Source organism: Glycine max, chromosome 17, assembly GCF_000004515.6.
Source record: "Glycine max cultivar Williams 82 chromosome 17, Glycine_max_v4.0, whole genome shotgun sequence".
Classification (NCBI taxonomy): domain Eukaryota; kingdom Viridiplantae; phylum Streptophyta; class Magnoliopsida; order Fabales; family Fabaceae; genus Glycine; species Glycine max.
The window spans coordinates 3,255,981-3,279,499 of NC_038253.2; the positions used below are offsets into that span (position 1 = coordinate 3,255,981).

The 23,519-nt window shown below is 34.1% G+C and overlaps 2 protein-coding genes across 2 annotated transcripts; both read left to right on the top strand.

Annotated features, from left to right (window-relative positions):
- On the top strand, nt 1–896 carry LOC100306203 (RING/U-box superfamily protein). Its single transcript, NM_001248433.2, has one exon. It carries the CDS (start codon nt 177–179, stop codon nt 693–695), a length of 519 nt encoding a protein of 172 aa, NP_001235362.2. The 5' UTR covers nt 1–176; the 3' UTR covers nt 696–896.
- Nucleotides 897–4,956: 4,060 nt separating this feature from the next.
- Nucleotides 4,957–22,377, top strand: LOC100782540 (brefeldin A-inhibited guanine nucleotide-exchange protein 5). Its single transcript, XM_006600360.4, has 33 exons — nt 4,957–5,455; nt 5,649–5,721; nt 5,892–6,120; nt 6,229–6,350; nt 6,435–6,493; nt 7,828–7,885; nt 7,966–8,050; nt 8,149–8,352; nt 8,427–8,485; nt 8,579–8,648; nt 8,728–8,796; nt 10,663–10,785; nt 10,866–10,919; nt 11,005–11,093; nt 11,218–11,314; nt 11,427–11,525; nt 11,634–11,825; nt 11,952–12,062; nt 12,151–12,335; nt 12,529–13,152; nt 13,344–13,761; nt 14,303–14,542; nt 14,642–14,765; nt 14,858–15,006; nt 15,683–16,039; nt 16,298–16,464; nt 16,550–16,812; nt 18,590–18,762; nt 18,842–18,955; nt 19,450–19,586; nt 19,690–20,020; nt 20,839–20,934; nt 21,904–22,377. The coding sequence occupies exons 1-33, from the start codon at nt 5,341–5,343 to the stop codon at nt 21,964–21,966; spliced, it is 5,349 nt and encodes a 1,782-aa protein (XP_006600423.1). The 5' UTR covers nt 4,957–5,340; the 3' UTR covers nt 21,967–22,377.
- The last annotated feature ends 1,142 nt before the right edge of the window (nt 22,378–23,519 follow it).

The window sequence follows — 23,519 nt, forward strand, 5'->3', positions numbered from 1 at the left end:
GTAGAAGAGAGTGAAAGTAAAAGGAAAGCTAAAAAGAGCAGAGTAGCCTCCACTGCACCACCATCATATTTTGGCTTTATAAAAAAGCCATAGAACTCATTAGAACTTCCCCCTTTCCCCTTTCTTCTTCTTCTTCTTCTCTCTAATTTCATTTCCTTGATTATAGCTTTCAATTAATGGGCTTCTACGCTGAAGATCCTCTCTCAGGCTTGACAATAGGCCAGGCCATATATGAGGTAGCTCTCATGATTGCAGTTCTGAGATGGGTCTTGTGCTTGATCTTCAGAGTGATCAACGACAGAAGAACAACACAATCCGACGAGACCCCAACACCAGAACCATGTTCTCAGATGACAAGGGACAAGGACAGCATTCTTTTGCTGACGACTTTCGGAGAGATTAAGGAGAGGCTTCCAGAGACAGAGGAGACGTGTGCGGTGTGCCTGAGCCAGCTGAGCGTGGAGGACGAGGTTAGGGAGCTCATGAACTGCTACCACGTGTTCCACAGAGAGTGCATAGACAGATGGTTGGAACACGAACACGAGAATCACAGCGCCACGTGTCCTATCTGCAGGGCTCCTTTGCTCAGTTCTTCTTGCCACCACAGCTCTGCCACGTGTCTGCCTCCTCCTCAGCCTAGTTGGGCTGTGGAGAGACTCCTCTATCTCTTTGGAGATGATCTGCTTCCTTGTTAGTTACTTGTTTTCTTTGTAGATTGTGCAGAAAAAAAATAGTTTAGGGGATTCATTATTTGTTATGTTTATCATCTGAGCCTTGTAATTGTTGCTTGCTGCCACAAAATAACTAAACTAAGACACAAACTAGCTTCCTGTTTGTGTGTGTGTATATACATATATTTTTCACATTTGACTAATATTAATGTTGCCTTTAATCTCTTCAATTCTTCAGCTTTATGGCTTGTCTGTTTATTGTAAAAGGAACAAATGGCCTTCTTGTGCTGTTTTCCTTTTGCCCCTCCGTTTGATCACACTGGCTTAGAGGCTTAGACTAGTTTTTTTTTTTTCCTTGTCTGTTCTGTTATAGTACGTTTAATTAAATCACAATTTAAGGTGTATCAAAGTGAAAATAGTGTTATTGAAGTTGTATTGGATAGGCCAATTCACTTGGTGAATCAGTTTAGTGACCAATTCCTGTAGCCCGGTGGATAAATCGGTTAGAACTCAACTAACTGTAATTCGGGTTGCACTAGTTTGTGGTGAGGAACTTGTAAAACGAACCAGGTTTTAGTGCAAGTCTCATTAACTACTAATATACCTACCACTCTAAAGCCATCTCCAAACGTGATTCTAAGAGGAGTTTTTAGAAATTGGAATTTCGTTTTGAGTTTCTATCATTGTAACTTATTGATGTGGCTGTCAGATGTAGAACCGAAACTGGAACCTTCTCATCAGTCATCATTCTAATGGTGTTTTACTGGTAGAGCTAGTGGGGATAACGCAGTATCTTAATTAGATTAACGATTAGATTGAATAATACCAGGTGAAGGAGTAATATTTTTCATATAACAACTCATACAAGACATACAACATTTTTTGTGTCTATTTTACATGTCATATTTTTCTCTCTTAATTGTAATACAAATAACATTTTTAATAAATGAAATACACTCTCCAAGACAAAGGTTCGGTTATGAAAATGCACCATTTGCTGGAATGACAAAATCACTTTTTATTTGAAGGGTTAACACTGTCAGGTGTAGGTAATTTATCAGCACTAGCACACATTCCTTTCACAATTCTGATTTTCTCTCTCTCTTTTTCTTAGTGTCTTTTTACGATCATCCTCTCTTTATATTTCTTTTTTTCCCTTTCCATTGCATTATCCATCACATCTCTCGTTTTTTTTCTTCCTTTTCTTTCTTCCTCACATGTATGATCTATCTCACAAGTCACACCCACAAAGGGACATCATAGGTGATAGGACCATTCTTCCTTTTTAACACATTGTTTTATTTCTCAAGTGCTGCATTGCATGTAGTTCCACTAAATGGAGTAAGTAATGAAATTTAGGTGTAATTCACAAAATAACAGAGAATGTAATGAAAGTGTTAAAGAAGTATTCCTCTTTCTTTTGCTAAACTTGTTTGTGACTGATAAAATTTAGAAGCTTGAATCTGTTAACGGCTCAATAGAGATAGGTAATATGATAGGTAACTCTTCTCGAGCTTTTTGGAATAAAGCAAATGATTCATTTCTTCAATTATTGAGCAAGAGTACTAACATAATGACATAAGAAAAGAACAAAACTTAGACACTCACTGACATATCGCTCTTGGTTCGATGTCTAAAAAGTTCATATGCGCATCATATTCTAATTTCTAACCATAGTAGATAAAAAGAGATCGTACAAAATATAAGAATGCTACTTTGTTGGTATGATATTGGCATCATACTCCAGCACGTAAATATAACCCACCCCGTCCCACGCATAACTATAAACACTTAAGGATATGTTTGGATATAAGCTAGAAGTATTTTTGAGAATTTTTTATTTATTGAAAATATAGAGTTCATAGAGAAGCTCTTGAGAACATTTTGAGCTTTATATCAAAACATACTCTTAATGTCCTGTTTGTAGTCTTTTTTTTTCATCCATTTTTTCCTTGCTTTCTATGAATTGAAAATCATACTGACTCGACTCAATCAACTATTTTATAATTTTGTCTGATTAATAGTAGTATATTAAATGTTTTATTTGTAGTATTATTTTACGTTTCAGCAATAATGATTTAGTTTATATCCCGATGACATTCTGCTTTCTAAGATGAAAGTGTAAGTGCTTGATGACATTTAAAAATATGAATGTGCAACAGCAGCTCAATAGACATAAGCAAATCTTTTTTCCCCTGCTTTTGGAGCAAATAAAATAAAATGACGAGCAAGAGTTCAGTATGTTGGGATAATAACAAAAGTAAAAAATCAGACAGCCACCAAATCACATTTAATCAACGGCTTGGCAAAGCCATTCCATAAAAAATAGAGAGGTTATTACGTTAGTGTTTGACACGCCAACAAAAATATAATAAAATGAAGTATAATGGGGTATTCTTGTTTTATTATGTCTTTTTTTTTTTGTGAAAATATTCTTGTTTTATATACTATATAATTTTTTTAGTTTCTCAAGATATCCCGAAGTTAAAATTTAGGTAAGAAGATTTTTATTTAAGGAATTGATATTTTCAAATAAATACTGATTCATACATGCCTAAATATTAAATTTTTATCACTTATTTAAAGGACAATTAATTGCTAATCATAATACACCGTGTTATCAAATTATCCTATTATTTCTACAGGTCTTGATTTTTTGACTCATTATAAGATTAATGATTAGTTTGAGATTTAATCACATTTAATATATATATATATATATATATATATATATATATATATATATATATATATATATATATATATATATGTATGTATGTGTATGGTACATCATATATTTGGTTAAGTTCTGTTCCATTGAAACCTAGGCTACTTTAATTGAGTATTGCGTTTAGTGTGGGGCTAGTCCAGCCACACCGTTTTAATATATGTTAAATGACTTACATCAATAATTAAATGATAATCACAATTCTAATAGAGGCTTCTACTTTTTGTCTCAACGACTCAACGTCAGATACCTAAACGCCTTTTCTAATTCTTAGTACGTCATCTTCACCTTCTCACTCAATATTTATATCTATATTTCAAATAATTAATCAACTAACAAACTACGGCTTATGTAAGTCCCGCTGCATTGTAGACTGTGGTGGTATTGTATGATATATCAAGAATGCAAACCACACGGTGTTGTCACTTAATTAACCTTTTTCAACACAAATCATCTTTTAATCTTTAAAAAAGATTATCATTATTGTTGTTAGTCATTTCATAATATCAATTGCCAGCATAAAATAAATCTTCACCCGATCGCATATAAAAATCCAGATAGTTGTATGATGACATTTCGGACATAATGAAAAAATAAATTTCATGTTCATTCCATTAACAAAATTGTGGCTATATATCATAATTACAAGAGAGATCCTAGACTATATACAAAAATATATTGACATATATTCTAACACATAAAATTAAGTCTTCACCTGATCCCCAGTAAAATTTTACATATGCATGAATTGTTCATAAGAAATAAAATAAAAAAATATTGGTTTAAGTTATAATAATTTTTATCTATAATATTAGTTATCTAAGTTAACAATAAATAAATAAGAGAACAAGATAAAAGTTAAAAACGAGAATAAATAAACAAAATTGATGAAACCTGAGTAATGACTAAAGACTCGTCCGTTTTAAATCGTGTTTTTAAATCCATCATTAATTAGTTTCACGTTATCAACTATTTTAAAAATATAATTTTTACAGAGGATTAAGAAACCATGTATTCTAATTTATAATTTATAATATAGAAGCAAAATTTAAATATGAAGGTTAATGAAATGGGTTAAAAGAATATACCTAAAAATAGGTTTTGCATGAATAATATTATTTTAATACTTAATAACAAAAAAAAATATACTACATTTCTTAACACAAAATAAAAAAAAGTTAATCTTAATACAAACACCAGAATAAAAAAAAAGTTAATCTTAATACAAACACCTCCTTAATTTTATATATTGGATTCTCGGGTGTTTCTTTCTGTGCTTCCGGAATTGCTTCCTGCACTTCTTTCTGGAATTCCGGAAGCAAAATGGAAAGTGCGGTAAGAAATTTGGAGTGTGCAGGAAGCAATTGCCTGGATTCTCACGTTGGTGGTGGCCATGCATGATCTATACAAAAGCCCAAAGCCCCAAACACAGATCCGGAATGAATCTGATCAATCTCTAATACATTGTTGGCTCAAAATGAGAGAAAAAAATTAGACCAAAAAAATAATAATTAAAAGGTGAAAAAAAAAACACAAAAAGTGTATTGCACAGTAGCCCCCGTCTTCCAAAATTTAGCTACGACTACGAGACATGTTCTAAAATTTTCAGCTTGGGGAAAAATTAGAATAGTTTTGTTGGTTTTGGCTCTGCGTTACTAATACAGACATAAAAACATTTAAAGACAGATCTACGCCCTTCTTTCTCTCCATTTTCTCAGATCTCTCTCTCAGTCTTCCCAGCTTCAATTCTCCCTCTCCTCCGGCATCCAATTCCGTCGCCGCCGGACAACTCACATTCCCCGTCACAATACGATCTCGTTTCCGATTTCGGATCATCTTCAATTGCGATTCGCCCGCATTCCGCTTCCCAATTCCACGTCATCCGTGATCTGAACGCGCGTTGCACCGTAGCGCAATTTCGCCGCCTGAGAGTGAGACAAAATGGCCGGAGGTGCCGCCGGGGGTTTCGTCACTCGAGCATTCGATTCAATTCTCAAGGAGTGTTCTTCTGCCAAGAAGTTTCCCGAACTTGAGAAAGCTATTCAGAATTACACAGGTCACAGCCCTAGATCCACTGCTTCCTTCTCTATCTTACGCTTTCAATTCTATTTGATGCTTTCTCTTTTCGATTGTGATAAGATAGCCATCCGCTCCGTTGTTCGATTGCTGGCATTGATTCTTTAGTTCATGTAGTTGTGATGTCATTGATTATTTAGTTATGTTTTGTGTGTGCTCTGTTATCGTTACAGATATAACGAAAGAGCTCAGCCAGAAAAAGCAGAGTGAGGTCAATCAAGCTGCCCCTTCAGCTGAATCTGGGAGGTAAGATTTTTAGAATAAGCATACTTAGGATGATGTTGCGTTTTGAAATTTTGTAGTTGTAGGTTTGGTAAATTTGGGTATGGCAAATGGGTAATGGATAGTCCTTAGTTAGTGGAATGGGATCGAGCTTTCTGTTAATTCAATGCTTGGATTATATTGGTTTGTACTAGCATGAATGAAACTGAAGGTGGAGTGGCAACTAGGACAGAAGCAGATCAGTCACAGAAGGCTGAGCATGCTTCAGATGACAGGGCTAAGATTGGAAACATTAATGTTGTTTTGGCTAGTGCTGGGAATACACTTGAAGGAGCTGATGCAGAGCTTATTTTAAATCCTCTCCGTCTCGCGTTTGAGACTAAGAACTTGAAAATCCTTGAATCTGCTTTGGATTGTCTTCATGTACGTGCATGCTTTCTTGACTCTGATCAATAAGATGTTCAACCAGTCCTTATGGCACTTCTTCATGCTAAATAGTTCACTTACTATGCGTAACTGTTGTGAATACAGAAACTTATTGCGTATGACCATTTGGAGGGAGATCCTGGGTTAGAGGGTGGTAAAAATGTTCCATTGTTTACAGACATTCTAAACATGGTTTGCAGTTGTGTTGACAATTCATCACCTGACAGGTATGCAAACCACTACGGGTATTTAATGCTTACGAGATATATATTTCCTGTTATAACTATTCATTTTTAAAAACCAACATGCAGTACTATTCTCCAAGTGCTGAAGGTTCTTCTTACTGCGGTGGCTTCTACTAAATTCAGAGGTATGTTTTTTGTAAAATAAAAAGAATCCATTGTTTTGTTATCTATGTCTTCTGATAACATGTGTAACAGACATAAAATCTGTAATCAATAATATAAATTTCTGTTCAAGGTATCTTTCAATTTCTAGTGTGTGGTAAATAAAATAGAAATTCTTTAAATGCAATTTAAATTATTAATGCAATGTTTATTTAAAGCTTAGATGAAGGTTTTAGCTAAAGGAGCTTAATATGCATTTTTTTCTCTTCTGCTAATGAGAATTTTGCACACATTTGATGACCATAGCAGAGTTAGTTGGAAACGATGGTAAAAGAGTAGGCTCAGAATTGCATGTAATCTATCGGAAGGGCTAATTTACTTTGGTTTGGCTGCTTTTTTATTCAAGGGGAAATTCAATTTACTCGTTTCCTTATTTTTTATGTTATAGTACTGTTTTTTTCTCTGAGAAAGTCATAAGGGCTTTTGTCTAGAATTTGGCCATTAATCTACTTTGTGTTCCGTCTTGGAAGTATATCTCTCAGGGATTCACTTCCTTTAGACCACATATTTCTGTACCTTTTGATAATGTTTATCTCTTTGGGTTGGGAAGGATGTTTGAGGGGAAGTGTCTCTTTTTTAGAGGCCTTTGTTTTCCTTTAGAATATGTTTCTGGGATATAAACATGGTTTATAGTTGCAATTGAAGATTGACAATAGTTATTATGATTTCATGTTACTCAGGCAATTATTGATGGGTTGACTTGTTTGAAGAATTAGCTTGGATAATTTAATGAGCTAGGGCCTCTTTTTCCCCTTTATGCTGTTAGCTTCAGGGTTCTGCTGCTTGCCTCTAGGTTTTTGTTTGACTTGATTCTCTTCATTTTCTGGTACTTTTTTTTTTTTTTTTTTTATCAAATTCAAGTACTATGAGATTGGAAGTTGAGACTTGCAAGTGCTCCAATTAGGCATGATTGGAAATCAGTTGGTGCCAAACTATTTGTGTCAAGAAAAAGGGAAACAATCACTAATATAAAAACAAGATTACTAATGCATTCTTGTCTTCTTTCATGCATTATATAAAATAGAAAGATGTGTACATTTGAGGCTTAGACCAATGTTTGTGTACAAATTATTTGTACTGTACTGCATACATTTGTTGTGCTTTTCCTGCCCTTTTTCTATGCCAGCCTAGTCATTTATATTGGTGTTGTGGTTAAAAAACCCCCTGTTGATACCAGAAGATGTTTATAGTATTCTAAGATGCTTTGGACTGCTTTTCCTTTCTCTGTTTTTAATATATATATTTCTTTTTTCCTTCTTTTTTGTATGATTTTTGAATTTTTATTTACACCATTCAGTACATGGCGAACCTTTACTGGGAGTTATCAGAGTATGCTACAATATTGCTCTGAATAGGTATTAATCATTTCTATTCTGTCTTCAAGTGTTGTTATTGTTAATCTATAATACTGAGATTCATTGTTTTGGATTTGTAGCAAGAGTCCTATAAACCAAGCAACGTCAAAGGCAATGCTGACACAGATGATCAGCATCACTTTCAGGAGAATGGAAACTGATCCGGTGGGGCTTCTAAAATTCCTTAGTATTAAGCATATTAGCATATTTGACTTATGGCTTTTGTAGTAATTTTTTTTAGTATTGCCTAACAAAATTTCCAGGTTGAAGCGTCATCTGGTTCCGGTGGGCATGCAATTTCAAAGGCAGCTTCAGCAGAGAATTTAAACACAAAATCCGATGAATCTTCAATGGGAGACTCAAATGAAAAAGAAATGACTTTAGGTGATGCACTTAGTCAAGCCAAGGATGCATCTCCAACATCTCTTGAGGAACTTCAGAATCTTGCTGGAGGTGCTGATATAAAGGTAAATCAATTGTATAGTTATATATTGAACCCTAGCATGTCCTTATTATGACAAGATTGTGTTGTCTTGTATAGGGCCTAGAAGCGGTACTGGACAAGGCTGTACATACTGAAGATGGTAAAAAGATTACACGGTATGAAATATGAATATGATATAGTACCTTGAGATATCCATTGTATGATTTACTCTGAATAGTTGATTAACTATCAATCTTACTTTTGTCAAGTGGGATTGATTTGGAGAGCATGAGTATAGTACAACGTGATGCTTTGTTGGTATTCCGCACTCTTTGCAAGGTTGGTTCTCTAACTTTAACTATAGCTTTGTGGTTAATTTCTTGTGAACATTATATATACTTCTTAATTTATTTGACAGATGGGTATGAAGGAAGATAATGATGAAGTTACAACGAAGACGAGGATATTGTCTCTTGAGCTTCTTCAGGTTATTCAGTGATTTCAGCTTCAGTTACTAGTTAGTTAATAGGTGCAGGATAATGCATTGGAATATTTTATTACTTGTAGTCACGCAGAAGTAATTATTTGCTTTATTTTAGTAATTATGAGCCAACTTGTTGGTGCATGGTACATTTTATTTTATGTGGCAGACTTTGGCCCTGTTTGGATAAGCTTCTTTGTAAGCGCTTATAGGAGACAAAAATAAGAAGAATTTTTTTTCCCACAGTTAAAATCAGTTTTTTGGAGAAGTTAAAATTGTTTAGTTTATCCAAAAATCTAATTTTAATTTATACATAAGCTAATTTTAGTTTATGAGACAATCTTATTTAATCTTTTTTGGAGATTCTTAACCAAATAAGGCCTTTGTGTTGTTCAATGATGTTACCCTTGGTTGAGATCTAGAACGATATATTGTAGTTAGAAACTGAGCGAACCACCTAAATAACTGTGTCATCTGGCAGCTGGTTAACTTTCAGGTTAACTGTGGAACTGCCAACAAAACCTAAGAGTAACTCAAGCATTGTTATAATGCACTCTAACACAGAGAAACAAAATTTATAATATTTTGTCTTGGTGTTGTTATTTGTATTTAATGCAGAGCCTTATGCAAGGATGACATCATAATTTTTATTTTTTTATCATTCTTTGAAATATGTCATCTTTCTATTTCTTCTTTTATTAAATTACTGTAGTATACTAGTTTATATACGGGAAGTGGTTTGCTTGAAAGAAATGCTATGTGTGCTGGCATATGATATTTATTATGGGAAGTCTAATTCTATATGAGTTGGGGTGGACTAGTTTGAACCAGTTCATGAAACTGTTATTACTGCAATCCTTGTGTGGTAGAGACCAAAGACCATGCAAAAGAAGATAAAGTAGTATTACTCAATATTAGCAAACAAAACATGAGTATTTCTCTCTCTCCCCTCGGCGTAATAATCATCTCCTAAACATGAATATTGAATACCCATTCCAGCATAACTAACTTGCCAAGTCAGCAACTTCTCATAGCTTCTCTCCATGTTACCCCTGTTTATCTCTTCAGGTATACTGTATACATTACATCTTCCATACCCTGAGCCCTTGATCTGGTCCGTTAACCAGCTAGTCTTGATTTTTCCCAATAGTCTCTTTTTTCACATCATTGGGCCCAACATTGTAGCTAGTAGTTGATTTCTTTACCTAAATGATAAGTAAATACAGAAATTCCCTTCTGGATTCTTTCAATAAATTATATTATCTATTAAAGTTAAAACCAGAAATAGGTGAATCAATATACATATGGAAATGCAAGTATAGTCTTGTACTCTTGTTATAGAAATTGTAAGGGTTGGGAAAGGTTACTGCTTGTATAAGTAACCTAGTATTATTGAATAGTTAGTTATTAATTTTAATTTTTTATTAATTAAAAATAAGAAGAAAGCTTCCATGTGAATGATTCCTAGTAGGTAGACACAGAGATTCCTTCAAGAGAAAATACATAATGTAAACGAATACAAAATGAAAGGCGAAGAATACAAGAGATGGCCTCAATAATTCAGTGGGTCAAGATCTTAAAAGGCTCTCAAAAAAGAATCCACTGTACCACTACCAGCTACTGCTATTGTACTGTTGGTTCAAGAAATGATTTGTTGAGCAGAAAATAGATGACACAACTGGTTTTTTATTGTTGATTAATATAATTTTCAGTTCTGCCCATTATAAGGCTAGACTATATCATTAAGTGGGAATAGATAGGATAGGAGCATATATTCCATCCTTGTTCTTCACATTTGATATTCAAGCTTTTCATTCTTTGACAGTTACTATTTTGACTGTTCAGTCACATGCTTGTTATGTTATTTTTCAGGGTTTGCTGGAGGGAGTCAGCCACTCATTTACAAAGAACTTCCATTTTATTGATTCAGTGAAGGCATATCTTTCATATGCATTGTTACGAGCTTCAGTTTCACAATCCCCTGTTATATTTCAGGTTTTCTTGAATTGCATTACCTTTCTTTACGTAAAGTATCTATATGTGTAAATTGTGATATTCATGTTCTTTCTTGGCAGTATGCAACTGGAATATTCTTGGTGCTGTTATTGCAATTCAGGGAGAGTCTCAAAGTATGTATGCCATTCTGTAGATTTTGCAGAAGCTTCTTAATGTTAATTTGATGTCTCATTTGTTTTTACACTGTTTTGTTTCCAGGGTGAAATAGGCATCTTCTTTCCATTGATTGTTCTTAGACCACTGGATGGATTAGAATTTCCTGTCAACCAAAAACTTAGTGTTCTTCGGTATAATGTTCTTCCTGGTTGATTAAAATATTGCTTGTGTTATAAACTTTTTGTTAATGAACTTTCTTGTGTTGTTTGCCATTTCTTTTCCTCATTGTTAATTTGGTTTAGTGTGGGTTTGCAGGATGTTAGAGAAAGTATGTAAGGACCCACAGATGCTTGTTGACATCTTTGTGAATTATGATTGTGATCTTGAGGCACCAAACTTGTTTGAACGAATGGTATTATCTTACAGAGCAATCTTTTATGGCATTATAGACAGCATGAAAATTAGTTATGTCCTCTTTGGTAAATATAATAATAATCTCTGTTATTTTCCAATTCAATTTGTAGGTTACTACTCTGTCCAAAATAGCTCAAGGAACTCAAAATACCGATCCAAATTCTGCTGCTGTTTCTCAAACAGCTTCAATTAAAGGCTCATCACTTCAAGTAGGTTTAGTTGTTGCCTTTTTGTTTGAAATCAAATAATTCATTGAGTGGATTCTTTTTTTCTTAATAAAGTTGCTGATTGATCCCATTTTCTTTTATCCTTCCCAGGGTCTTGTGAGTGTGCTTAAATCACTAGTTGATTGGGAGCAATCACATAAGGAGTTGGAAAAGTTAAAGAATAATCAACAAGAAGGGATTTCAGCTGGAGATTCTTCTGAAATAAGATCCAGGGAAGATGTAACCAGTGATTTTGAGAAGGCTAAGGCTCATAAATCCACATTGGAGGCTGCCATTGCTGAGGTATTGATCATGTTTTCTTTAATCTTTTTTAACAGGGAAGAGATTTGTCTTGACTTTTCACCTTCTGTTGCATAATATGATCAGGCTATTGTTGGGGGCTGACTTATGGTTTTAATAATCTTTTAGTTCAACAGAAAACCAATGAAGGGGGTGGAATATCTAATATCAAATAAGTTGGTGGAAAACACACCTGCTTCAGTTGCTCAATTTTTTAAAAACACTCCCAATTTGGACAAGGTTGTGACTCTTCTCTTGTACTGCAATTTAATTTTTTATCTACACATCCAAGTTTGGTCTGGAATATATAACTGTTGGTTGCTTTCAGGCTACAATTGGTGACTATTTAGGTCAACATGAAGAGTTTCCCCTTGCTGTGATGCATGCTTATGTAGATTCCATGAAATTTTCTGGATTTAAATTTGATACTGCAATCAGGGAGTTTCTTAAAGGGTTCCGACTTCCTGGGGAAGCTCAAAAGATAGATCGAATCATGGAAAAGTTTGCAGAGAGGTAATGGCTTTTCTGTACTTGCAAGTGTCTCAGGGTGTTTTATAAGGTGTCAAATCTTGGTTGATTGTCATGTCATAATGTCTACTTACACTTTATATTTCGTGGGCATGATACCTTGCATGGTTGTACCTGTACTGATAATTTATATCTTTTGTACTAATAGCAGTGTCTTTGTGCATGTTGTCTATGACAGATACTGTGCAGACAATCCTGGCCTTTTTAAAAATGCAGATACAGCTTATGTTCTAGCTTATGCTGTTATTATGTTAAATACTGATGCTCATAACCCAATGGTGTGGCCCAAGATGTCCAAGTCAGATTTTGTTCGCATGAATGCCAGGGATGATCCGGATGAATGTGCTCCTAAAGAACTACTAGAAGAGATCTATGATTCCATTGTCAAAGAGGAGATTAAAATGAAAGATGACACATCTTTAATAGGAAAAAGCAGCAGACAGAAACCAGAGGGTGAAGAAGGACGCCTTGTCAGTATTCTTAACCTAGCACTCCCAAAGAGGAAGTCATCCGGAGATGCGAAGTCTGAAAGTGAGGACATCATTAAGAAAACACAAGCTATATTCAGGAATAAAGGGGTGAAAAGAGGAGTTTTCTACACTGCCCAGCAGATTGAACTTGTAAGGCCTATGGTTGAAGCCGTCGGGTGGCCTTTGCTTGCTACTTTTTCTGTAACTATGGAGGAAGGTGAAAATAAGTCTCGTGTTGTTTTGTTGATGGAGGGATTTAAAGCTGGCATACATATTACGTTTGTGCTTGGAATGGATACCATGCGTTATGCATTTCTAACATCTCTGGTCAGGTATATGTGTTCCTGTACCCCCCATCCCACATCCCTCAAAAAACTGTCGCTTTGATTATCGTAAGTTATTTGCTTTTTCTTTATTTTGACATGCTAGGGAAGTAGCATGCTTTGTGCATGAGTACAGGATGACAACTTTGATGTTTGGTGCAGTTGACAATATTCATTTAGTTTCTTTGTTGACACCTCAGGTTTACTTTCTTGCATGCCCCCAAGGAAATGCGCAGTAAAAATGTGGAAGCTTTGCGGACACTGTTGGTTCTATGTGACTCAGACATGAACTCTCTTCAAGACACATGGAATGCAGTTCTGGAATGTGTTTCTCGCCTCGAATTTATAACGTCATCTCCTTCAATTTCTGCCACTGTTATGCATGGGTCAAACCAAATCTCCAAGGATGGTGTTGTTCAATCTCTGAAAGAATTAGCTGCGAAACCTGCGGAACAAATTTTCATGAATAGTGTTAAACTACCTAGCGATTCAGTTGTGGAATTCTTCACTGCTCTCTGTGGTGTATCAGCTGAAGAGCTAAAACAAACTCCAGCTCGTGTCTTCAGCTTGCAGAAGCTTGTTGAAATTAGTTATTACAATATGGCTCGTATACGAATGGTATATATTTTATCAACTTACAAGTGCATATTTTTCCTTGATCATTTTGACATTTCATGTCTTATAAATTGCATTTGGTAGGGTTTTCTGCTTACTTTATCTTTTGAGCTATTGGACTTATATTATTATTAATTTTTGTTTTCAATGTCTTGGCTCAAATGTATTGTTTTCCTAGTGGAAAAGCCTTTTACATTTATTAATTGGATATAGTTTCTGCAATATATAATGTTGGGAAAAACCCAAGTCTTGGCTAGAGATGGTGTCAAGATAGAGTATATAAGTGGGGACAACCCTCACCCTATTAGCTAGCTTTCGGGGTTGAGTTAGATCCGAACTCACATTCTAAGATAAAATGAGTGCACAATTGCACATATATGTACATGTGTATGAATTTTTTATAACTTCTGAGGAAGGATTTGAAAATGTGATTTTGCTCAAGCTATCTGTTACCAATATCATTGTGCTTCCATCTCCTGTAATAATATTTTCTTTTGATGCTGCTCTGAATGCATTTCTAAGCTCTCGTTATTATGCTTTTCAGGTCTGGGCTAGAATCTGGTCTGTCCTAGCAAATCACTTTATATCAGCAGGGAGTCATCATGATGAGAAAATTGCTATGTATGCCATAGATTCTCTAAGACAACTTAGTATGAAGTATTTGGAGCGTGCTGAACTGGCCAATTTCTCTTTCCAAAATGATATTCTTAAACCATTTGTTGTTCTTATGCGGAATAGTCAAAGTGAATCCAAAAGGAGGCTAATTGTTGACTGCATTGTCCAGGTGTAGTGGGCATTAGTTCTGAGTCCTGATTCTTGCATTTGAGCTCAATATCATTGGATATATTTACTAAAATTTAGCCAGCACTGTTTCCTATCGCAGATGATAAAATGTAAGGTTGGAAGCATAAAGTCTGGGTGGCGTAGTGTATTTATGATTTTTACAGCTTCTGCAGATGATGAAATGGAATCAATTGTTGATAGTGCATTTGAAAATGTTGAGCAGGGTAAGAATAATTTTCTTTGTCTGTGTCATTGCAGTCTAAGTCTAAGTCTACTATTGCATTTGTGGTGTATCTAACGCATGGACATTTTACAGTCATCTTAGAACACTTTGATCAAGTAGTGGGAGACTGTTTCATGGATTGCGTGAATTGTCTGATCAGGTTTGCCAACAATAAAACTTCGCATCGTATTAGCTTGAAGGCTATTGCACTCCTGCGGATCTGTGAGGACCGTCTTGCAGAGGTTTGTTGGGTTATCTGTAGGAAATTACTTTTCTGAATAGGAAGATTACACACACCCATTCATACATGCACACATCAAAAGAATGAAACTGGGTAGACGTTTATATCAATGTCCATCCACTACCCTTATCTAGGATCTATTTCTATGGTATGTTTTTCTGGGGGTTTGATTTCTCAAAGTACAGAGATGATACAATGTTTGAATATTATTTTTCCAAATCATTGATCTTTTCATAAGATGAGACCTTTTAGTGATATTGTAAATGCTGTATAGGTCCTATTGTAAGTAGTATAGACCTGTGAGCAGCTTAGTGCTACTACCTATGCACTTTATGAATACCTTTCTGTAAAATGTAAACATAAATCATTAACAATGAAAACATTCGTATTACTCTTTCTAAATTTTCTGAACTTCTGCATGGTATCAGAGTTAACACAAGAAAAAAAAAAAGCTCTGGCTTGATATTGCATTTATATCTGCCATTGTTCAAAACAGATTTTTATGGGAAAACTAAAGGGATCATGCTAACTTTGCTCCTGATTTTGTGTAATGTATGCTGAAATGTACATTGTTTCAGGATTTGGAAAATATTTATTTATTTTACTGTCAATTATTGGTTCCTTTCCTTGCGTTGATGCCCCTTTTTTAAGTGGTTTTAATTGTTTGTCTGCTTAAGGGTCTTATTCCTGGAGGTGCTTTAATGCCTATTGATGCTACTTTGGATGCAACTTTCGATGTAACTGAGCATTATTGGTTCCCAATGCTGGCTGGTTTATCTGATCTAACATCAGATCAAAGGCCAGAGGTCAGAAGTTGTGCACTTGAAGTCTTGTTTGATTTACTGAATGAAAGAGGTAGCAAGTTCTCCACAGCATTTTGGGAGAGTATTTTTCATCGAGTTCTATTTCCAATTTTTGATCATGTGAGACATGCTGGGAAAGAGGGCTTTGTTTCTCCTGATGATGATTGGTTTCGTGAAACAAGCATACATTCGCTTCAGCTGCTATGCAACCTTTTCAACACATTCTATAAGGTAAAGAATTAACAGTATTGTTTTCTATTCCAGTAACTTTAACAAGCATACATTTGAAATTTTTGCTTATAAAAAAGTTAGCAGACATGGTCTTACAGTTTTAATTGGAAAATTGCCTGAGTTGACTTTGTTAGTTTCTTGTATTAGATGCTTTTGTTATCTTATAAATTATGTATGAAATTTAGGCCATTCTGTTCAGCATTTATCTGATTGCTGTTAAATTTTAAAAAGATTACTCATGAGGAATCTTGTTTCCAGGAGGTTTGTTTTATGTTGCCTCCACTACTGGGTCTGCTGTTAGATTGTGCCAAAAAGACAGATCAAACAGTGGTCTCAATATCTCTTGGTGCTTTGGTGCATCTCATTGAAGTTGGTGGACATCAATTCAGTGAAAATGACTGGGATACGTTGCTTAAAAGCATAAGGTGTAAATTTTTTCCTATTTTCTGAAGATCCATTTTTGTTATTCTAATATCAACTGTAAAACATTTATTTAATCTTGATCTCCAGAGATGCTTCATACACTACACAACCTCTAGAGCTGCTTAATGTGTTAAGTTTTGAAAATCTGAGGAACCATGGAAGCATTATTAGTGATTCTGAAGGCAACACAGGTGACAGTGGGACCACGAGGTCTATTGACAATGAGGTAATTGGTGACCATCAACTTGATGTCAATAGTAATGAGAAATTGTCCCCACTGGCATCCTCAAATACAAATGCTGATGGAGTGGAAGATTCTGTATCACAGACAATTGTAGATCAGTCTGAAGGTTAGTTTATTTATTTATTTTTTTGTTTCTAATTTTTAGTTGGGTGCGTATTTAAACATGTGCATGTCTTTAGTCAGATAAGTGAGAAGTGATATCAATTATCAAATAGATTAGTCTCACAAAAATTAGCTTACTGAAAAAAAGAATAAAAAAGTGAAATATTGCATTCAAAATTGCCACATCTCATGGTGGGGCCTCAGTGACTACTTTTAGGGGTGGTTATGAGTCGGATTGGATTGGAACCATTACATTTTTTATCCAATCCAATTAATTTTAATCAATTTGGATAAGATTTTGTCTAGTTTAAGTCTGTAATCCGATCCAAACCAATCCGATTATAAATGGATTAGATCGGATCGGGTCATCGAATTTATTATTAAAATAATAAAAATAAAAAAATATAAAAAATTAGGAAAGTGATTCTAATAGTATGCAATTTAATACATTTAACTCAACTATTTTTTTACTAATAGTCTAATATTAAACATGTTCCATTCCAAGTTAAAAATTAAACTATGTTATAATTATATTAATAAACTAATGATTGATCAGTAGCATTAAAATGAAAAAAATACAATGAAATTGGGTGGATCAGATTGGATTTTCAAAAGCAAAATTCGAGAGCCTATTTGAACTCACTGGATTTGAAAATTTTCAATCGGATCCGAACGTTGGATTGGTTTGGATTCACCGGGTTATCGGATTCATCCGAATTCGTGGCTGCCCCTAACTACTTTAAATAGAAAAATGAAGTGTGGATTGGACATTAAATGATGAGAAAGTCTTGTATAGACACAGCCCTACCACATCATCTTTAGACACATCCAATAAAAAATTTACACATCATTAAAAGTTAAAAATTACACACCATCCAAAAATAAAAACAATATCTCTCTCTCCAATCCAACTGTTTTTGTCTCTTTCTCTCTCGCACACTCTCTCCTCTTACTTCCTCCATCCATGAAAGCAAAACTTCACAGGCACCAATGTCCTCACAACATCAGACAGAGAGTAAAAAATGTAAATCATCCTCCTTGGTGCCTCCCAGGCCCCCTTTCCTCTTCGTTTACTCTCTTGGACACAAGAGGCATTCCTCTTCCAGCATCATTTACCAATTTTTGTGTGGACGTTGGCTGAGTTCTGGAACCCGAATCAGAGAACGAGAAGAGGAAAATTGGGAGCACTAAGTTGGAGTGGTTGGGGATGGATTTGAACACCGTGATGGGAAGTCAATTGAGGGAATTCCGAAATTAATTTGGGAATTTTGTTCAAAATGGGTCTGGTAATTCACCTTTTCTCACTATGAGGCTGAGAATTATTTTTAAGGCCAAAAAGCTTCAATGAATACTAATAAATAGCTGTAACATCAAGATCTGAACTGTAAATTAACATGAAACTGAAATATGCGGTCTAAATATAAAAAAACAACATATTCTATGAGAGTAAAACTCAGAATGACAGCAACTATTGTATTTAACCATGTGTCTGGTGTATCGAGCAGAAATTTGGTGATAATCCTTTGCAATGGTGAATACCGGAAATTACGAATACCATTTTTTGTTGTTTGGATATGAAATGGGATGTGAGAGAAAGCGAAAGAGACAAAAGGATTGGAGAGAAGGATATTTTATTTTATTTTAGATGTTGTGTAAATTTTTTATTGGATGTGTCTAAAGATGATGTGGTAGAGTTGTGTCTATACAAGACTTTCTCTTAAATGATACCCAAGAACAAATGAGTTTGCTTGATGGTATTAAGGAATTGTTTATTATTGTAGGCCTTCCATCTCCATCAGGAAGAACTCCCAAAGCTGCAGATGGAGGAGGTTTCCAGCGGAGCCAAACCTTAGGTCAACGGATTATGGGAAATATGGAAAATCTCTTCCTTCGAAATCTTACAAAATCTAAAAGCCATATATCTGATGCTTCTCAACCATCTTCTCCAGTTAAGGTATCATGATATCTATAGTGACAACGTAAACTGACTTTTATTATCATGTGAATACATCTCTTATTTTACTCCATTTTAGGCTGCTGATGCTGTAGAGCTTGATACCAAGAATGAGGAGAGTCCTTTGCTGGTAACTGTCAGGGGAAAGTGCATTACACAGTTATTGCTTCTTGGTGCAATTGATGGTATTCAGGTTTGTATGTTTATTTCTTTTCTTTGTTCAGATCTCACATTTTGAGGGTCCCCTAAATTTGTTTGTGTTAAAAAAGGTTGGTAACCTGAAAAGTTTTCAAGGTTTTTGCATTTGTATTAGAAGTGAAATTTTTTATTGACTTTGCTGCCAACTATTTGATTGCTCAAGGTTCTGTGTAGAGTAAGGGCAAAATGTTTTCCCTCTTTTTCCCCCTCTTTCATACAAGGTCTTAGAAAAATGTCAGTATGAGGAAGTACCTCTTCACACTCCGCATGTGAGGAAAAGAGGGAGAAAGTAATTTGAGACCCATCCATTTAAATTTTGGTGGTGGAGGAAGTTTTGGAACCCATCTCCTAGCCTAGCAAAAAATTTCTAATGGGGAGTTTGATAGTCAGATGAAATTTTTGTTTTTAACCTGGCTGTGATGGTCAATGTCAGTTTTGGAGAGAAGCTTAAATATCTTCTTCCAACTATTTTTTTCTAATTATTTGCAGAAGAAATACTGGACAAAATTAAAAGCACAACAGAAGGTTTCTATAATGGACATTTTGCTGTCTTTGTTGGAGTTTGCTGCTTCATATAACTCGTCCACCAATCTTAGAACTCGTATGCACCAAATTCTTGATGAAAGGTAATACAATACTCAGTATCTAATTGTCTTAATTTTGTTCTGGTGGAGTTTCTTTACAATTGGAATATAGGACTTTAAGGATCACTGAATTATTCTTGGACAGGCCACCACTAAATCTTCTTCGTCAGGAATTAGCTGGTACTGGCATATATCTGGACATCTTACAAAAAGCAACTTATGGTTTTGAGACAAAAAAAGAAAAAATTCCAGAGTCTGATGGATTTCAAGATGTGGACTCTACAGAAGTTAATGACTTGAGTATTACTCAAGATTCTGATGCAGAAGTGAAATTTGAAAGGTTAGCTGAGGACAAACTGGTGTCTTTCTGTGAACAGGTGCTCAGGGAGGCATCTGACCTCCAGTCAATTACTGGAGAAACCACTAACATGGATATTCATCGTGTCTTGGAACTTCGTGCTCCCATCATTGTTAAGGTTTGAAGTTTATTCTCCATGAGAATATATGAAAGTTCACCTGCCTTCTATTCAGTGTCATAGTGTTGCCCGTCGTTTAATTGATTAGGGCATATCGTAAATGTTGCAGCTTAATGCGTAAATAAAATTTATTATAAAGAGTCATTATTTATCTGTGTAAAGGTTTTTACACTACCCATGAACCAGATTATGCCACCTGTTTAGAACCTGTTTTAAACTTCTATTGTTGATGAAAAGCCTTAATATTACCATGGTGTGGCACTTGCTTGCATAAACTGGTAGTGGATCACGGATCACCTTTAATCTCAAAATTATATATATATATATATATATATATATATATATATATATATATATATATATAATGCATTTGTAGACTGATTTTAGTTTTATATCTCAAAAAATTGCTAAATCTTCCTTCCATACCATGAGAAGCATAATCTCTCGAGTCTCTAGCTGTCTGTCTTGATTGGCATGCATTGCCACCTTAAAAAAATGCTGCCTTATAATCAATTATGCTCTGCCTGTGGCTGTTTTAAGGTAGTTGCTATGTCCTATATATAAAAAGACTGATTGAATCCAACTTCTACATTCTTGGTTTTCTTCTCATTTTTTTTAGTTTTTTTCTCTTATTATTATTTTTCAAATGCTTTGGATACCTTACATGTCTTTATTTCTTTTCCTATAACAAATCAATTAAAGGAGTACTCGGCTTGAGTTTTTATCTGCTTGTTTTTCAATCTAATTGGATGAATTTCATTGCAGCCTAAGTTTATGCATTCATTTCTGTGCTAATATTTATTTATTAACCTTTTCAGGTGCTTCAAAGCATGTGTTTTATGAACAATAAGATTTTCAGAAGACACCTAAGAGAATTCTACCCATTGCTAACAAAACTTGTTTGCTGTGACCAGGTAATTTCTTGTTTATACAATTATTTAAGACTGCATTTAATTGATAGTTTTGCTTTGTGTGCAATCTGTAATGTATGGATGAAGATTTAAGGGAATGGATGCTCACTGTATAAAACGGAAGTTATTTTTTATTCCATCAGAAGCAGTATTGAGACAGGGACAGTTGAAAGAAAAGGAACTTTTGATATATTCAGTATGTTTCTAATACAAGCTCTAATCTCCCTTTTATAGGGTAAACAACCAAGCCTAAAAAGGGAAATGAGTAAACAATATAAAAAAAAGGATGAATAATCAAGATACAAAGGGATCTTTTTCACATTCTAAAATATCTATGATATTTACAATAGGGACAAACCTAAAAAAAATTCTAATTGATTTTCACCAGTGGATTGTTCAACTTACTTTTTGGAAAGAAAAATAGTTATTATTTTGGATGGATAAGTAATTTTTGGGATTCCTCAGCTGCTGCTATATGTATGCCTTTCCTAGGTCGTTATTTGGTTGTTTGCTATATGCTTGTGTCAATACAAATAGAACAATTGAATATGATTTTCATTAAATGCTTTAAATATCCTTTTTACCTGAGGAACACAAATATCAGAATTGGCCTGAAATTGAAAGATGGAAAGGTAATTGTTTGGCTCCTTTAGGTGTGTGCCTTTGTTTAACCATTATTTTGTTGCAATTGCTAATGATACTATGGTTTAATTATAAATTTGGTTCTTACACTTGACAACATCTTTGGTTTTAGTTCTTACACAAAAACCACATTAAAATAGATTAAATGTTCTAATGACAATGTGTATATATCCTTTTCTCATTTAAGGAAATTACTATGTATTGCCAGTAAAAGATAATTCCTCTAAAATACTGGATTCCATTAAAGAACCTGGCTCTTTTTTGTTTTGTTGGGAGGGGGAGTTAAGAAATGCCTCATGTGATGAACTGATAATCCTTTGTTTTGATCAGATGGATGTTCGGGGAGCTCTTGGTGATTTATTCCAAGCACAACTGAAACCTCTTTTACCATAACCGTCTTATAAGCCACTGTTAGGATTCTCAGATATAAACTTCAGGGCATTGCGGATATCAGTTTTAGCTGGCTTGGAAAGAAGAAATATGGTAGCATTTTTTTGTATTAATCTTTTTATGGAAATTTTGTGGTCGTACTAACAGTTTTGTAGAAAAGCAATAGAAATGTAATTTTGGTTTCATCTGACCTCCCAATATTCGTTTGCACTTGACTCAATTTGTTTGTGCAGTATTTGGACAATAGGTGAAAGCTCTGATTGAGGTTTTGAATCAGTCTTTTGTTGTATGATAATAGATGTATACCATGTGAAACCCTTGTCTTTCATGAGAAGGAATATCAAATATTTGCTATTCATAATGTACACTAGAATAAAAAAAAAAAAGGTAGCAGTTATCCCTCTTTTCTCGTTACTTCGTTTTTTTTTTTTTTGACATGTTCAAACTTCAGGCCTTTATTATGGACGTTACACCTTTACGAGCCCATTTGATTTCTCACTGCCAGTTTTTTATATTTTATCTTTGCCTTTTAATGAATGTGTTCGTGCTAAAACAAGGCAGATGATACGTTGTAAGAAATAAAAATAAAAAACTCAAGCTTGCCTTCGGCATAGTAGATATTAAGCACGATTAGTTGCTTTTCGTTCCAATCTATTTTTTAAATTTAATTAGTTTATGATTTTATTCTCTCTTTGTTAAAAAAAAGTTTAGATTTTGTATTTTTAAAGTTAAGCAAATTGTCTTTCATTTATTTATTTCACTTAATATTCTGAAATCATTATTTCTTATTCAAATATTCAGAGGCTTACAATGATTTCGGGATACAAAATAATTTTAAAAGTTTAGAAAATAGATAATTTAATGAAAATTTTAGAAGATTTTATAAGGTATGCCATTGGGATTTAAAGAGTGGAAATTTAAGTGCCTATATGAATGGAGGGTTTAAAATAAAAGGTTTAAAATGATTTATTTTAAAAAAATTGAGTGAAAAATTAAGAATTTAAATTTTTAATGCCGAGTATAATTAATTACAGAAACAGTTTTACTTTATTTTAAAAATGCAGGAGTTTAATTAACTCAAACAATTAAAAAGATTAAAACTGCCCACAATTTAAATAAAGAGGGTAAAAAAATGTAATAAAGTCATTATTTTATTTACCGTATTTGCAATTTTGTTAATTTCAATTCACCATGGCAAACTTAATATATAGATTGTTACATTTATGATAGATCTGTGCAAAATTTGAACAAAGGCGTTACACAAGTATATTTGATTGTTTTTTAGTTTTATCATCTGTTCGATTTTTTTCAAAAAAAAGTATTTTTAGTTTTAAAAAAACTTATTTTATGGGTGAAAATTGTTTGTCTACTCTGAAGATCGACTTTTTTACGTTACAGGCGGTAATTTTTCAAAAAAATTACTAAAATGATCATTTTTTGAATTTGTTATGGGAAATGGGCCAGTCATATTTTTAAACACAACTTTATTTAAAACAGAAAATGATCATTAATGAAGCTAACGCCTTTTGTTATGGCGTGATGGAAAATAAGTAGTT

Coding starts and splice junctions, on each gene's coding strand:
- LOC100306203 (NM_001248433.2), top strand. CDS start 177: ATGGGCTTCTACGCTGAAGATCCTCTCTCAGGCTTGACAATAGGCCAG.
- LOC100782540 (XM_006600360.4), top strand. CDS start 5,341: ATGGCCGGAGGTGCCGCCGGGGGTTTCGTCACTCGAGCATTCGATTCA. Junction 5,456..5,648: donor AGCTATTCAGAATTACACAG/GTCACAGCCCTA, acceptor TTATCGTTACAG/ATATAACGAAAGAGCTCAGC. Junction 5,722..5,891: donor CCTTCAGCTGAATCTGGGAG/GTAAGATTTTTA, acceptor GGTTTGTACTAG/CATGAATGAAACTGAAGGTG.